The sequence below is a fragment of the Dermacentor variabilis genome, chromosome 10 (genome assembly GCF_050947875.1).
Source record: "Dermacentor variabilis isolate Ectoservices chromosome 10, ASM5094787v1, whole genome shotgun sequence".
NCBI lineage: Eukaryota > Metazoa > Arthropoda > Arachnida > Ixodida > Ixodidae > Dermacentor > Dermacentor variabilis.
This window is the reverse complement of record NC_134577.1, coordinates 69,640,802-69,655,632: the sequence shown is the minus strand read 5'-3', so window position 1 is coordinate 69,655,632 and position 14,831 is coordinate 69,640,802. Positions and strand designations below refer to the sequence as shown.

The following is a 14,831-nucleotide window of genomic DNA, read 5'->3' as shown; positions in this document are numbered from 1 at the left end:
ATGCTAGTTAAGGTTCGGAATTTCTCCCAGTCTGCTGTGTCAATCTTCCACCTAGGAGCCTGTGGTGGATATTCGTTTTGTTTAAGTGTTCTTAATAGTATGGGGAAGTGGTCGCTTCTGTAAGGATTGTTCGTAACTTCCCATTCGAGTTCAGGCAGTATGGACAGGGAAACTATGCTCAAATCAATTGAAGAAAAGGTGTTGTTTGCAAGACAGTAATATGTGGGTTTCTTCTTATTCAGAAGGCACGCACCAGAGAAAAAAAGAACTGTTCAACAAGACGACCTCGCGCATCTATACGAGAGTCGCCCCACAGGGAGCTGTGCGCATTGAAATCGCCAAGAACAACATAAGGTTCTGGCAATTGATCTATAAAGGATTGGAATTCATGTTTCGTTAATTTGTAATGTGGGGGTATGTAAAGAGAGCTAATAGTGATGAGTTTGTTTAGGAGAACAGCTCGAACCGCCACTGCTTCAAGGGGCATTTGTAGCTGTAAAGGTTGACAGGCTATGCTTTTATGAGTGACAATCGCAACACCACCCGATGATGCGACGGCATCATCGGAGAAAGTTTGTGTGTTTGGATTTTAAGTGTGTTTCCTGTAAACACAGCACTTTTGGATTATGTTTGTGGATGAGTTCTTGCACATCATCAAGGTTTCTAAGAAGACCTCTGACGTTCCACTGAATTATTTGTGTATCCATTTTTAAAGTAAATTGGTGCTGTGCATACAGAAAAGGAAGTGATACCTTATGTTACAGAGCTCTTTCGAGGCCCTTTAATCGGGGTCTTGCCCTTTCTGGAGCGTTGGAGGGAGCCTCGCCGCTCCTTAGGTGCTTGGCGCGCCGTGAGGACAGGTGTAGTGTCCATTGCCTTTTGTGAGGTGCCGGACACATGCTCTTGCGAGCGAGAAGTTTTCTGTGAGGGGGTCCTGCCTCGGAAGGCAAGATCCCTGCGCCCACCAGCCCGGAGGTCGATGGGGCTCCCCGAAGGATCTGGCTGCCCCGGCTGTTGCCAGCGCTGGATGAGGCCGGGGAGGTTGGGGTAGCCTCGGCTGCGCCCACCTTCGGGGTCGATGGCCCCGTCTGCTGTTTTGGCGTAGCAGCGTTAGCTGCAGCCGCTGAGGGGGCGGATGGCGTCACTGCCGCCTCACTGGGTGTGGGTCGGACAGCTGCCGGAAGCCGTTGTGGCGCTGCCCCCTGACGCGCCACTTCGGCAAATGTGTTCTTAGGCAGGTATGCCACCCGTCTACGTGCCTCCTTGAATGATATATTTTCTTTCACTTTGATCGTGACAATTTCTTTTTCTTTTTTCCAAGATGGGCACGACCGCGAGTACGCGGCGTGCTCTCCATTACAGTTTACACAATGCAAAGAGTTCGCGCAAGCTTCAGACGTGTGTTCATGGGCACTGCATTTTGCACATGTTTGGCGGCCTCGGCAGCTCTGCGAGCTGTGGCCAAAAAGTTGGCATTTGAAACATCTCAGAGGATTTGGCACATACGGTCTTACACGGAGCTTGATGTACCCGGCCTCGATTGACTCGGGCAGGACACTTGAATTGAAGGTGAGTATTAGGTGTTTGGTCGCAATTTCTTTACCATCTCGCCTCATCTTGATTCTTTTGACATTTACACCATTCTGTTCACTGAAGCCCTCCAAGAGTTCAGCCTCAGAGAGCTCCAGCAAATCATCGTCCGAGACAACGCCGTGGGTGGTATTGATCGTACGGTGCGGGGTTACTATTATTTGGGTCTCCCAAAATGATACTAGTTTAGGCAGTTTCTCAAATTGTTTCTGATCGCGGAGCTCCAAGAGGAGGTCACCGCTAGCCATCCTCGACGCCTTATAGCCTGGGCCAAAAACTTCGGTAAGGGACTTCGATACAAGGAATGGGGAAATTGTTCGCACTGGTTTAGCTGGTTTTTCAGAATGGACGACGTGGAAACGAGGGAAAGATTCTTTTTGCCGACCAAAAAATTTGAATACTTCATCGGTGCGCCCTCTTTTCTGAGGGCGATCAGGGAGTGGGGGGAAGGAGTTAGCCATAAGGATATGTGAGATTTCGGCAGTAACGCCAGCCACCCACCGTGGAGTCCTACAAGGGGACGCTGCAGGACCTGTGAAACACGGCCTGCAAACGCCAGCTGTACATTACCACTATAACCAAATATGAAATAACCAAGGTTGGCTATCCACACAAGGTTAACCCTTGCTGCCTGGAAAAATTGGAAGTAAAAGGAAACCAGAAGAAGACAGGAAAGGTGGAAAGTAAGGGAAAGATGAAGGTAATAGGGAGAGAGAGACAGGAAAAGGCAACTACCGATTTCCCCCGGGTGGGTCAGTACGGGGGTGCAGTCTACGTGAAGCAGAGGCCAAAGAGGTGTGTTGCCTCCGCCTTAAAGGTCCAAACACCCGGCATCGGCTCAACCCCCAGGATCCCCCTTTCCCCGGACACGGCTAAGCTGCGCACGGCTACATGCGGGAGGGTCCAACCCTCGTGTGCTCGGGTACGTGGTGTCGCAACACACCAAACGCCTGCTTACGCAGACGCCCCTGCGGGGACTGTAAGTCTTGTGCGCTTATCAGCTATAACCAACCGACTATGACAAAACAGTTCTGCTAAAATATGCAAAGTGACGGAAATGTCACGAGGGGCAAAAATTGTCTTCCACCTGAGTGTGGCACAAAGCTACAAAGCAAACCAATACGGGTTTCCCAAAAAGAAAACTTCGCACTTGACAAAGACTTTGTCCTGGTTCGGGGATCAAACGAAGCGATCAATGCCCCTTTCCGAGATGATCGCTCTATACCATCCGAGGTAACCAGGAAGTGGCCTTCATCATGCTACATTTAGGTAGATGACAATTTTCTTCTTTCATCAACCAACTGCATATGGATTCAGTAATGGTAATATGAAAAAGTAGTTACAGGTTTCACTCAAATGAGGGCCCGTTGCCCTCATAAATTGTCTATCATACAATGATTATTCACTGACACTGCGTTATTAGAATAACTCCCATGGAAGATCAGCACGCGGTAGAGGGCACAGTGCAATCTGGTGCATTTAATTTATTAAAGTAAGGGAGAAAAAGACAGAATTCACTCATCTAGACCGTTGACCCTTACATCAGTAATATACAAGTTAGCAATGCAGGCAATTAAATTAAAGCTGCAAGCATGGGCAGAGAATAATGGCATTTTGGGAGAACTTCAAGGTAGCTTCAGAATAGTTAGGCATCTGGATGATGACTATCTGTCCTTACGCAGTGTACTGAAATATTCAGAGTAGAAAGGAGACCGTTACATGTGGCTTTTTTAGACATTACAAGAGCGTGTGACAATGTAGACCGCAACATTTTATGGGATATTCTCGAAGGGGAAGGCTTACGTGAAGATTGTATACAGCTTTTGAGAGATTTACCTAGAAAATACCGTTTGCATTGAATGGGAAGGGACGAGGAGCTAGGAAGAAAGTTGATATCAACAAGGGGCCAAGGCAGGGGTGCCCTTTATCCTCACTGCTGTCTGTGGTATACATGGTGAGGATGGAGAGGGCGCAAGAAGGAAGTAATATCGGGTTTAATATCTTATACAAGCAGACGGGTACAGTAGTAGAGCAGCAGCTTCCGGGTTTGTTTTATGCGGACTACACTGTGTTGCTAGCTAACAAGCAAAGTGATATACAACATCTGGCTAATACCTATGGACAGGACGGTGAGAATTTAGGTCTGAAATTTAGCGTTAAAAAATCGGGTGTTACGGTATTAAATTAAAACAGCGAACAGACAGTGTCGATACAGGGCCAGGAAATACCTCACGTAAAGAATACAAATACCTTGGTATATAGATAAACAAAGGCAACAGCTATATGGAAACATAGCAAAAAACAATAACAGTAAAGGGAAGAGAAATGCGGCCATAATGACACACAGAGCACTGTGGGGATACAATAGGTATGAGTTGCTCCGGGGTATGTGGAAAGGTGTAATAGTTCTGGGACTTACATTTGGAAATACGGTTGTTTGCTTGAAGTCAGAGGTACAATCAGGACTCGATGGCAACCAAAGGTCAGTGGGACGCCTAGCATTGGGTGCTCAAGGGAAGACAAAAATGAAGCTGTGCAGGGTGATATGGGCTGGACAAGTTTTGAGAGTCAGGGAAGCTCACAATAAAATTGATTTTGGAGAACGACTGAGGGATATGGCAGATACTAAATGGGATGAGAGAGAGTGGTCAGATATATGTACAGGTAGAACATTGATTCACAGTGAAGGAAAAATACTAGGAAGCTTGCCAGCAAGTGTGTGACAGGTATGGTGAGCAATATGGCAACAAATAACGTCAATCAGAAAGTCAGAGAGGCTGAGATAATCTCATGGTTGGCGGTAATGGAAAGGAAATCTGCTATGAGCAACTATATACTTAAGAGCAGAAAATGAAATCAGGAAAGAATTTACGGTAACTCAAAGGGAAGCTCATTACCTTTTGAAGTGAGATCAGGAAGCCTTAGAACACACACTTATAAAGCGAAATATAAGAAGGAAGAAGAAGCATTTGCTTGCTGTGATAAAGCTAGTGAAACGATGCAGCACGTTTTATTATTATTTATGAGAAGATATCTACCCAGCAGTCGATTTAGGCACCTCTGGCCTCCTTGAAGCTCTTGGGTTCTTACTTATTGATTTATTTATTTATTTACCCTCAGGGCCTTTGGGGTGCTACAGAGGGGGTTCCGTGAGAGCAGGGCAAAAATAAAGTTGTCCGCAATAGAGATTAGTAATTAAGAGGCGAATGGAAGATTGGTGGAAGTAGGGAAATGACAAATACCGGAAGCATACAAAAACAAAGTTCCCAAAAGAGGTTCAGAAAGTTTGGTTATGGGAATTCTTCGCAGGTTTTTCTCCTTTTATTTTTTAACACGGGTAGGACATATAACCACAAGAGCTTGCTGGTGGAATCCACCACCCTGTACCAAAGGGGACGCTCATAGCATCCGTCCGTCTCTCCGTTTGTCCGTCCATCCATGAGTGCGCCAAACTGTTCGATTCCCTTCCAAACGTGCACCAACCAGCCCAGCCCAATGCTGTGTCTGTCACCTATACTACACCCCGTCTTTTGCATTGTCCGATTCCCTTGAAAAATAGTCTGCTGCGCACACCACAATGCTGCCGCCAAATTCCTCTGTCACGTGACTGTGTATGTCACACCAGTTTGCTGCTCTAATGCCAGTTGCTCCACCGATGGCACGCTCCCTAAATGACGGAAGGATGTTTTGATTTGAATTGCATGAAACAACTCAAGAGTACTGCACATATCGTACACTGGTATCAGGATTGCACCAATCACGTCTGAAAATGTCAGCGCCCTTTTTGGGACACGGCAGATGACCTGTACAATACTGGCACAATAAACAGTCTGAGACTGCAGTGATGGGAGTCCCTCATGTGTGAGTGCTGTTTGTAACTGTATCTATAGAGTTGCCGTGTGTGGGCTGCCATATACATTAGCACTAGTTTGTGCATACACATGTATGTGCACATGTGCGTGTACACTTCTGTGGATCCTCCATCTAAGGTTCAAAATATAATAGTCGGGTACGTAATTGATCTTTCAAACCATACAACTTGACAAAGTGACAATTTTCATCTCTTTCCATGGCGTAAATCAGCTTAACATCTTGCAGAAGCAATTACCAGCGCATGTTCTACGCAACATGCTGATCTGTTTGCACTTATGAAACCCAGTGAAAGGAAGTGTTGGTAACTCTTTTTTTTTACTAACTCGCTAGGTCGTAGCTTATAACATTAAATTTTTTCTCGAGAAGTTGCTAAGTGATGATGATGATTATGAGAATCAATTTTGCCTTTTCTACGTTTTAATTGTTTTAAGACATCTTCCTTATTGTTTTTACAGTGAAGCTGTATACGTCTAGCCGATTCATCCTTCCGTCTATCGCGTGTATGCCGAAAACTCCTCCGGTGCAACCCCATGTGCATGCACAAAAAATTAGAATGAGAGGCGCACGCAGCAGTTTTTCTCTTGGCTCCGAAATGGGTGGGACACGCGTCATGCGTACTCCTGAGGAGCAGGCAGCTTTCGATCAGCAATGCTGCGGGCAGAACTGGGAACGAGCTCGCCTACGCCATGCCGATACTGCAGCCCGCGTGGCACAAGAACAGGCTCTTGCAGCCGAGCGCAAGCAGCAACTGCGTACTGATGATCCGGCAGCCTACCAAGCCGTCGTTTAATGAACTGCTGGGATTAACCCAGTGATAAATACCGGGGCCGTACGTTTCAGCTTCACTGGTTAACAATCTGTACGGAATGCTTGCGCAATGATTTTTTAAACCATAGACTTATATTGCCTGCATGCTGCTGTGGCGAGTCAGCGGTCAGAATGTGAAAAGGCAAAACAACACATGATTTCGTAAGGATGCACCAGATTTTAAGAATTTGCTTTGTATATAGAAAAGCATCTTTGTTTCACCCAAAAAATATTTACTAATAAGCTCCTTGGTAGGCCTTTAAAGATAGAGATAAGTGGAGCTGCATACCTCCACTGGAAAAAAAATATGGAGCAATTGCAATTAGCCAATGTCCTCTAGGAATTGCACCAGGGAAATATACTGACCATTTGTGTCACTAAAAAAAGTTGTATAAGGTGCCCAAAAGGCAAAATTCTTGAGGTGACTGAAAGCTCTCTAAAAAAAATCCGCTAAATAACACCAATGCCCTGTTGCTATTTAAAACTCCAGTTTTACATTATGTGTGAGTGAAATGTAGCATGCAGAACTGCGAGTCGAGTGTAACTTTCATTTGCTAGCACTGTAAAATTTCTGCGACCGATAACTTGAATTTGTCTGCATCAAATATTACAATATATTTTTGCTCTTCTTTGATACGCGGCATATCAATCTAGAGCAAGATGTGGCCTGTAAGAACACTATTATGCAGGGCCCCTTTTAAAGGGCTTGTTGGTGTGGCCATTTTAGACAAACAGGTGCAGCTCATAAATGACGTGCTGATGATTGCACCTGCAAACAGTCGTGACATAGTAGGCGGCATTTTACAGCTTCTAATGCACTTATAACTGAAATTTGCAACGAGGCCTGGGAAGGAGCCCTTTTTGAAGGAAAGCGACCTGTGTGTTGTGTTACAATGAATGAAGAAAATGGCTACACGGACAAATACAAGTCAGTCATGAGCCAGTAACACTAATCACTCTAAGTAATCGGGACCGACAGTGTCAACCTGGGCAGTGTCAAATTCTGTCATATTGTTGAACCCTGCAATGGCAGTGTTTTTAGTCAATCAGAGCGGCCGTAAGCAGTCATCTGAGCCAAATAGAGCAGCACAAGCTGTCAAATTCGACAGCTGGCGAAAGTTGGCATGTCCATGCATGTGCTCCTGTTCTGGACATCGGCGAATTCCACCATATCATCAGCTCTGGTTGGTCCAGAGAAGTTGCTTACGTCCAGAGAAGTTGCTGCTCTGATTGGCTCAAAATGCCGCCATTACACAATTTTACAATATGGCGGAATTTGACGGCGTCCGGAATGCCACCCTACTGGGCTAGCGGGCATGCTCACCAAGCGCGTATATCTTTCCTCCCAGGTGCGCGAGGGCGAGGGCACTGCGGGGCTCCTTCATCGAGGCCACCACGTCCCACTGGTCGCGCTCGACGTCGTAGCGCTCCGCCGAGGTCAGCTGGCTGCTGCCGTCGTAGCCCCCCACCACGTAGATCCAGCGCTCCACGGCTACCACGCCTGCGAGTTGAGCGCGTGTATACTGGTATACTAGAGTTACTGTATAGGCTCCCTTTAGGGAGCCATGAAGGGAGCGTATACATGATAACCCTATGCTATACAAACAATGAGCACCCCCTTTCTGTGGCATGGTTACGAACACAGAAAAGTCCAGAAGTAGAATAAAAAATCTTGGCACAGCCGATACGGGGCATTCTGAAAGCATTTCCATGCGTTAACAGCTTGAGGGAAGAATAGCGAATTTTCTTGAGAAGGGTGCGGTGGAGGGAATGACGGCTTTGTTTCAATCGGCAGCACATCATCGGCGGTGGCGAGCATAAAAAGGTGCGATACATCTATGGCCTCGTTATTTACCTAATGTTGCATGCATGTATACTTACGCAATTATAAATTTACGCAGTGAGCATGGAAAGCTTTCCCCAGAAATGTATCTGTAACGCAGATGCATTTCTCTGCAAGTATGGGGAAGGACACTTGGAAAAGTATACTTGTCCCATGATTCCTATATGTACTATAGCTGGAGACTAGGTGGCCAGGCCATCCATTTACAACAGATGCAATAAGTATTTATTTACTCGTACAACGTTTACTAGAAAATGTTGCATAATTACACAGTCATTAAAGCACCTTTACTGATGTCTACCTCCACAAAAATTCGTTGCCGTAAAAAAAAATTATTAGTAATTTCGCATATTTACCCTACTACCATAAACCGAAGTGCCACCGAAGTGAGCTTGGTTTACCACACACGTGCAGTTAAGGGGAAACTCTACCGATTTATTTATCTTTAATCAATGCAACACATACAAAGCCATGACGAACGAACACTGGCAGCATGCGTGCGATAAGAACGGGCTGAGCATTATCGCGGTCCTCGCGACTAAAGATGACTGCCCCCTGCAGCATTACAAATTCTCGTCTATATCTTCCTATAAGGCCGATTACTCAACATATTCATTCCGTACATGAAGTTAGGTGCATGTAGAATTGTACAGAAGTGGTGCAGTCATATTCTTGTCCCCTGCTTCTGAGAAATTTAACACTAAATCGATCTAGACCTGTGTGTTGTCACAGATGGCAGAGGGCAACCTCGAAGTGGGTTTTTAATTCTTTGATAATGTGTGAGAATCCTGGGTGAAAAAGCAACATGGCTATGTACTACACGTAGTTCCATCTTCATCTCTGCAGTTAGGGCAATGAAATGCAGTTTCTACCATATAGCAAACATGAGGAGATGGTTATATACTTCTTCCCCGCACATGGGGATGCAGCTTTTGGCATGTAACCCTGGCATTCAAATATTTAAAAAAAATGATTTTTTTTTCGCTTTCGTAACATATACAGCTGAACCCACTTATAACAATAATCAAATGCCACGAAAATTTGATTGTTATAACCGATAATTGTTAAAATTGGGTTGCATGAAAAAATCAAAATAGGGGGATGGCAGAGCTGATCTAAGCAAACTATAATGGCGGGGAGGCCAGTGCCCCTCCCCACCACCTTCCTTCATTCGGCTGCTGATTAAGCTCACTTGTTTAACTGCTTCCTCCGATCCTGTGTAACAAGCCACGGCTGTTGGCGTTAAAAAATGGCACTGCTATAACTGCGAAGAGGGGTCACGGGTGGCAAGCGATACGCGAGCATCGCCAAGGCCGTGCTTTAGTGGGCCCAAAAGGGGCCTTTTAAAAAGTGCGAGGAGGTTGCCATGGCAGCCTGTCATCTTGAGAAATCCAGAAGAAATGCTGAAGCATGATCACCACAAGCGTCTTGCCACGTACGTCGCACTGCAATGCACGAGAAAACCCTATGTCCATCAGCCTTGCCAGCATCCTTCTCCAAGGTATCCAGGTGCTCCACATAGTGCAGTGGGAGGTTCCTCGTGAAAACAAAGCTCCGGAGGGACTGGATCATCTGCCGGGCCTCCTGTGAGGACAACGTTGAGGCAGCCTGCGCTACCGCGTCATCACTGCCGTCGTCACCGTCGCTATCCGATGTAAGCACGTTCGCGACGATCGCCTCATCGGTTAGAAGCACTTAGTTCCCAAATCTATAGCAGTGCGCTTTATTTCACCGGCAACATTGTGCATTGCCGATTATCAGTGGGCGGGTCAGTCATCTTTCGTTTCGGCGGTGAGTCAAAAGAGGCTGAGAAACCACGTGGCCAGGAACGATTTCGACGCAACCAACAAAGACAAACACGGGTGATTATGCTGTTTTCAGAACTGCGCTGAATGAGGAACAAGCGAGCAAGATGCGAGCAGCGCAGTAGCGCAGTCCATTCGAGTTTCGGAGGGAGGCGCAGCGTAGAGATATGGGAGCAGCCCATTGGTGTTCGGAGGGGCGGAAGGGCGACGGGAGAGAGGCGCATGGAGAAGGCTGGAAAATGGGTGCGCGGTGGCCGTTCGAGCAGCGGGCCATCGTGCAGCGACTCGAATTTCTCGTTATCTTTTTTTCTTTTCAAGAATTTCACATTTCACTACCTTTCGGTTCAGACACCGAGCAGCCAGACTTCATCATTACAACCGATAATGCGGCATTGGGTCACTGTAGTAAGTGGGTTATTTCACCATGCAAAATATACAAAAGTTGATGGTGCAGCAGCTTCTCATTGTTATAACCGATATATTGTTAAAACCGGTATCGTTATAAGTGGGTTCGACTGTACCAGTAGACAAAAAAAAAAAGAAACAGTTTGAAGACAGACAATGTCCCATAGCTGTATTCGGGTCACAGGAGAACATACGCACCGGCACCGCTGCGGCAGGTGTTCATGGGCGCCACGTCGCACCACTGGTCCAGGTCCGGGTCGTAGCACTCGACCGAGCTGAGCCTTGCTTGGCCATTGTACCCGCCCAGGGCGAACAGCAGCCGACGCTGGACGGCCACGCCAACGCCGATGCGCGCACGTGCCATGGATGCCACATACGTCCACTTATTTTCGGCCGGGTCGTACCTGCATGCAGCAGGGCATGACCACCCAGTGCACATGGTTATGGAGTTCTGTTCCTATTTGCGAGGTCGCGGGTTCGATTACCAACCGGATTTAAACGGAGGCTGAATGCAAAAAATACTCCCAAGGTCCCTGCTTTAATTGGCTGTAAACTGAGTAATGCCTTAGATGGATTAGGTTATACCCTATTTGTTTACTTCTACGTCTTTTTCAAGTAAATAAATCACCCATCACCTCATTGCAAGCGGAATGCGCCACGTGACGCCGCACCTTGTGTTTGTGTACGAGGGCATGACCTTATGCACACACAAACTGTCAACATGGAAGCTGTTAAGTACACGTCTTATGTGTATACTTTATTGAAACCATGTACATGTTGTAATCCGTAAATAAAGAGACCTCCGCGTTGAGCATATCACATGTTAGAATAGCAGCTTGGGCTTGTTGGTTTTCCATCCTGCTAGTAACAGCGCAAAATATAGACAAGGGACGAGAGAAGAAGACACCACAAGCGCTGACTTTCAACAACCGACGCAATCTGACTGTTGAAAGTCAGCGCTTGTGGTGTCTTCTTCTCTCGTCCCTTGTCTATATTTTGCGCTGTTACTAGCAGGATATCACATGTGTTGTGTTTCAATGCACCATGCTCCAAAATTAAGACAACTTTGCTTATGAGGACAGATATCATTGGTTGTGTTCTGCATTATTTTTTTTTCCTTTTATTGAAAAGGCCCCAAGAGGGCCCGAGACAAGAACCCACTTGCCACAAAATGCTGAGTAACAGGCAAAGACAGCTTTGGATTAAAATTTCTGTTTGAGTGTGTGCATGTGTCTATATATGTATGTATGTATGTATATATATATATATATATATATATATATATATATATATATATATCACGCGCCATCTGGTGCACACGAGAGAATGCATGGTCTTACGGTGAAACACCTACTGTATTTACTTAATTCTAACGCGCCCTCGATTGTAATGCGCACCCGTTTTTCACGACTAAAATAAAGGGAACAAAACACGCTCTCGATTGTAACGCGCACCCGTTTGCCGTGACCTAAAAGAAAAAAATTCTTTACGGCACCGCGCACCTTTCTGTCATACAGAAATACAACTTTCTCTCTTTTGGAAAAAAACAAAGATTTACTCCCGATGCACTAAAATTGCAATAAATAAAGAAGTCGCAGTTTCGCCCGAAAGGCGAAGCATCGATTACGATAGAAAATTAGTAGACGGCTATACGAAAAGTGTGTAGGGTGTAGGGAATCAGGGTGTAGATGAGCCATATGTAAAAATACTGGAAGATATCTATAGCGGCTCCACAGCCACCGTAGTCCTCCATAAAGCAAGCAACAGAATCCCAATAAAGAAAGGCGTCAGGCAGGGAGATACGATATCTCCATTGCTATTCACAGCGTGTTTACAGGAGGTATTCAGAGACCTGGATTGGGAAGAATTGGGGATAAACGTTAATGGAGAATACCTTAGTAACTTGCGATTCGCTGATGATATTGCCTTGCTTAGTAACTCAGGGGACCAATTGCAATGCATGCTCACTGACCTGGAGAGGCAAAGCAGAAGAGTGGGTCTAAAAATTAATCTGCAGAAAACTAAAGTAATGCTTAACAGTCTCGGGAGAGAACAGCAATTTACAATAGGCAGCGAGGCACTGGAAGTCGTAAGGGAATACATCTACTTAGGGCAGGTAGTGACGGTGGATCCGGATCATGAGACGGAAATAATCAGAAGAATAAGAATGGGCTGGGGTGCGTTTGGCAGGCATTCCCAAATCATGAACAGCAGGTTGCCATTATCCCTCAAGAGAAAAGTATATAATAGCTGTGTCTTACCAGTACTCACCTATGGGGCAGAAACCTGGAGGCTTACTAGAAGGGTTCTACTCAAATTGAGGACGACACAACGAGCTATGGAAAGAAGAATGATAGGTGTAACGTTAAGGGATAAGAAAAGAGCAGATTGGGTGAGGGAACAAACGCGAGTGAATGACATCTTAGTTGAAATCAAGAAAAAGAAATGGGCATGGGCAGGACATGTAATGAGGAGGGAAGATAACCGATGGTCATTAAGGGTTACGGACTGGATCCCAAGGGAAGGGAAGCGTAGCAGGGGGCGGCAGAAAGTTAGGTGGGCGGATGAGATTAAGAAGTTTGCAGGGACGGCATGGCCACAATTAGTACATGACCGGGGTTGTTGGAGAAGTATGGGAGAGGCCTTTGCCCTGCAGTGGGCGTAACCAGGCTGATGATGATGATGATGATGATGATACGAAAAGTAAGGACAGTAGTTTTAGCGGCCGTATAAACTTTTAAACATATGCTTACTAGCTAAATTAACAAGCATTGCGTCCCGCGCACACCAGCAAGCATGAACACGCCTCACTCAGTGAGTGCGGAAGCTCTTTATCAAAATGCTGGAGTGAGGAAGTGCAGTAGCAGGAGCGAGAGAATTGACCTTTGTGTGGCCTCTCGCTTCAACACGAACTAAGCACCGAGGACACAGCAAGCTGCACCTAGATGCTCTTGTCTCTGTCGCAGATCGCTTTCAAGATAGGGGCCGAGCGGCCGCGCTGTACGTAGCAGCCGCTGGTGCAGAACGCCTCCGCCAATACTGCCCGCAAGTTTCGGGAACTCCGAATGCCCGTGATGTGGCCCGATTTCCGTCCTTCTCCACACACGTGATCGCTTTCCTTTTAATTGCAGTACCGTGATGAACTCGGCATGTATCTGCAGTCGGCACTTCCGTGCTGATAGAGCAAACGCAGAAAATGGGAAGACGGACGGTGCATTAACTTAAGCCAAAGGAAGCACTGCCTAAGCACACATGGAGGAAGCTACAGCAGCTAGGCTCGAAGCGCGTACAAGGTGGCCATTTTGAAATGCCGATGGCGATATGGTAATGCAGATTTAGGGTCGCACTCGATTCTAACGGGCACGCAATTTTCGGACCCATTTTATCGGAAAAGAAGTGCGCATTAGATTTGAGTAAATACGGCACTAGGACACAGCACAACAGGTGCGAATGATACTTGTATTGGTCCTTTTTATAGGGACCCTGAAATGATTTTCACGATTTTGTACAAACGTACTGAGTCATTAGAGTAGGTCCTTCTGATCATTAATTGCCACATCTAAGTGCTCCGCGTAAGGCGTGTAATTTATTATAAGGTTTTAAAAATGCACATCGCTGCCAATCGCAGCACACTGCTCGGCGGAACTTTAAGCCGCCCCTACCCATATGACGGAAATCACCCATATGACTTCAGTGCGGCGAGCTATCCGATTGGCTGACCAGGGCGCGTGATTGATAATTTTTCCAACTTTATGGTAAACAAATAATGTTTGTAATAGTTGGAATGTTAGTTAATTTGTTTTTATAAAAAGAAAGTACAGTAATACCCTTGTCAAGCGGTCAAGTTAAGTGCACTTACGGCGAGTGCACTCGGTTTTTAAGTGCACTTTCCCAAATCTTAACGTCGCAGCGAAGTGTACTCTCATATGAGTGCACTCAAGTCGGAGTACGTTCACGTAACGCACTTTGCTGGCCGAGTGCGTAGCCTCACCGCCAACGGTTTGAAGGAGTGCCTAGCCTCGCCGCCTACGCTTTCAACGACGCAAAATGTAATGCATAGAAAAAGGACACAGAAGTTCATTTCAGCTATTGAACAGCTTTTAACAATATAATTTGTGTTTAGCGAGAAGCGAAACAGCACAATAAAGAAACGAATTTATCATGTATGCAACTAACGGCGCTAGAATGATGCGGCACTGCGGCACCGCCATGTTCATTCAGTTCGTGTTTATTTTGGTGTGAAAGCGTGCTGACCACGCCGGTCGTGTTTTGAGCCGTGTGTGTGGCATTTTGCAGTGTAGCTAAATATCGAACTCGCCACCTTTGCGCCGCTTTGGGTGACCGCTCTTAGAAGGTCGCCGTTGCCTGTCCTCTGAAATTGTGCGCTGAGTGTGTCGTGAATATGGCAGTTCAATATGATCAACTGCCGCCTCGCTGCACACCGCCATGTTGTTTTGGATTGGCTAGGCATTCGTCTTGGCCAGCATTGACTTGCAACACACTTATAA

The 14,831-nt window shown here is 46.2% G+C and overlaps 1 protein-coding gene across 1 annotated transcript in view; it reads right to left on the bottom strand.

Moving 5' to 3' along the window:
- Keap1 (kelch like ECH associated protein 1) overlaps positions 1–14,831 on the bottom strand; it is a 35,960-nt gene that overhangs the window by 4,420 nt on the left and 16,709 nt on the right. Inside the window, exons 8-9 of the mRNA XM_075672949.1 lie at positions 10,522–10,727; positions 7,595–7,771 (exon numbers count right to left, since the gene is read on the bottom strand). Coding sequence (XP_075529064.1) covers positions 7,595–7,771; positions 10,522–10,727 — 383 coding nt within the window. The remainder of the gene's footprint in view (positions 1–7,594; positions 7,772–10,521; positions 10,728–14,831) is intronic.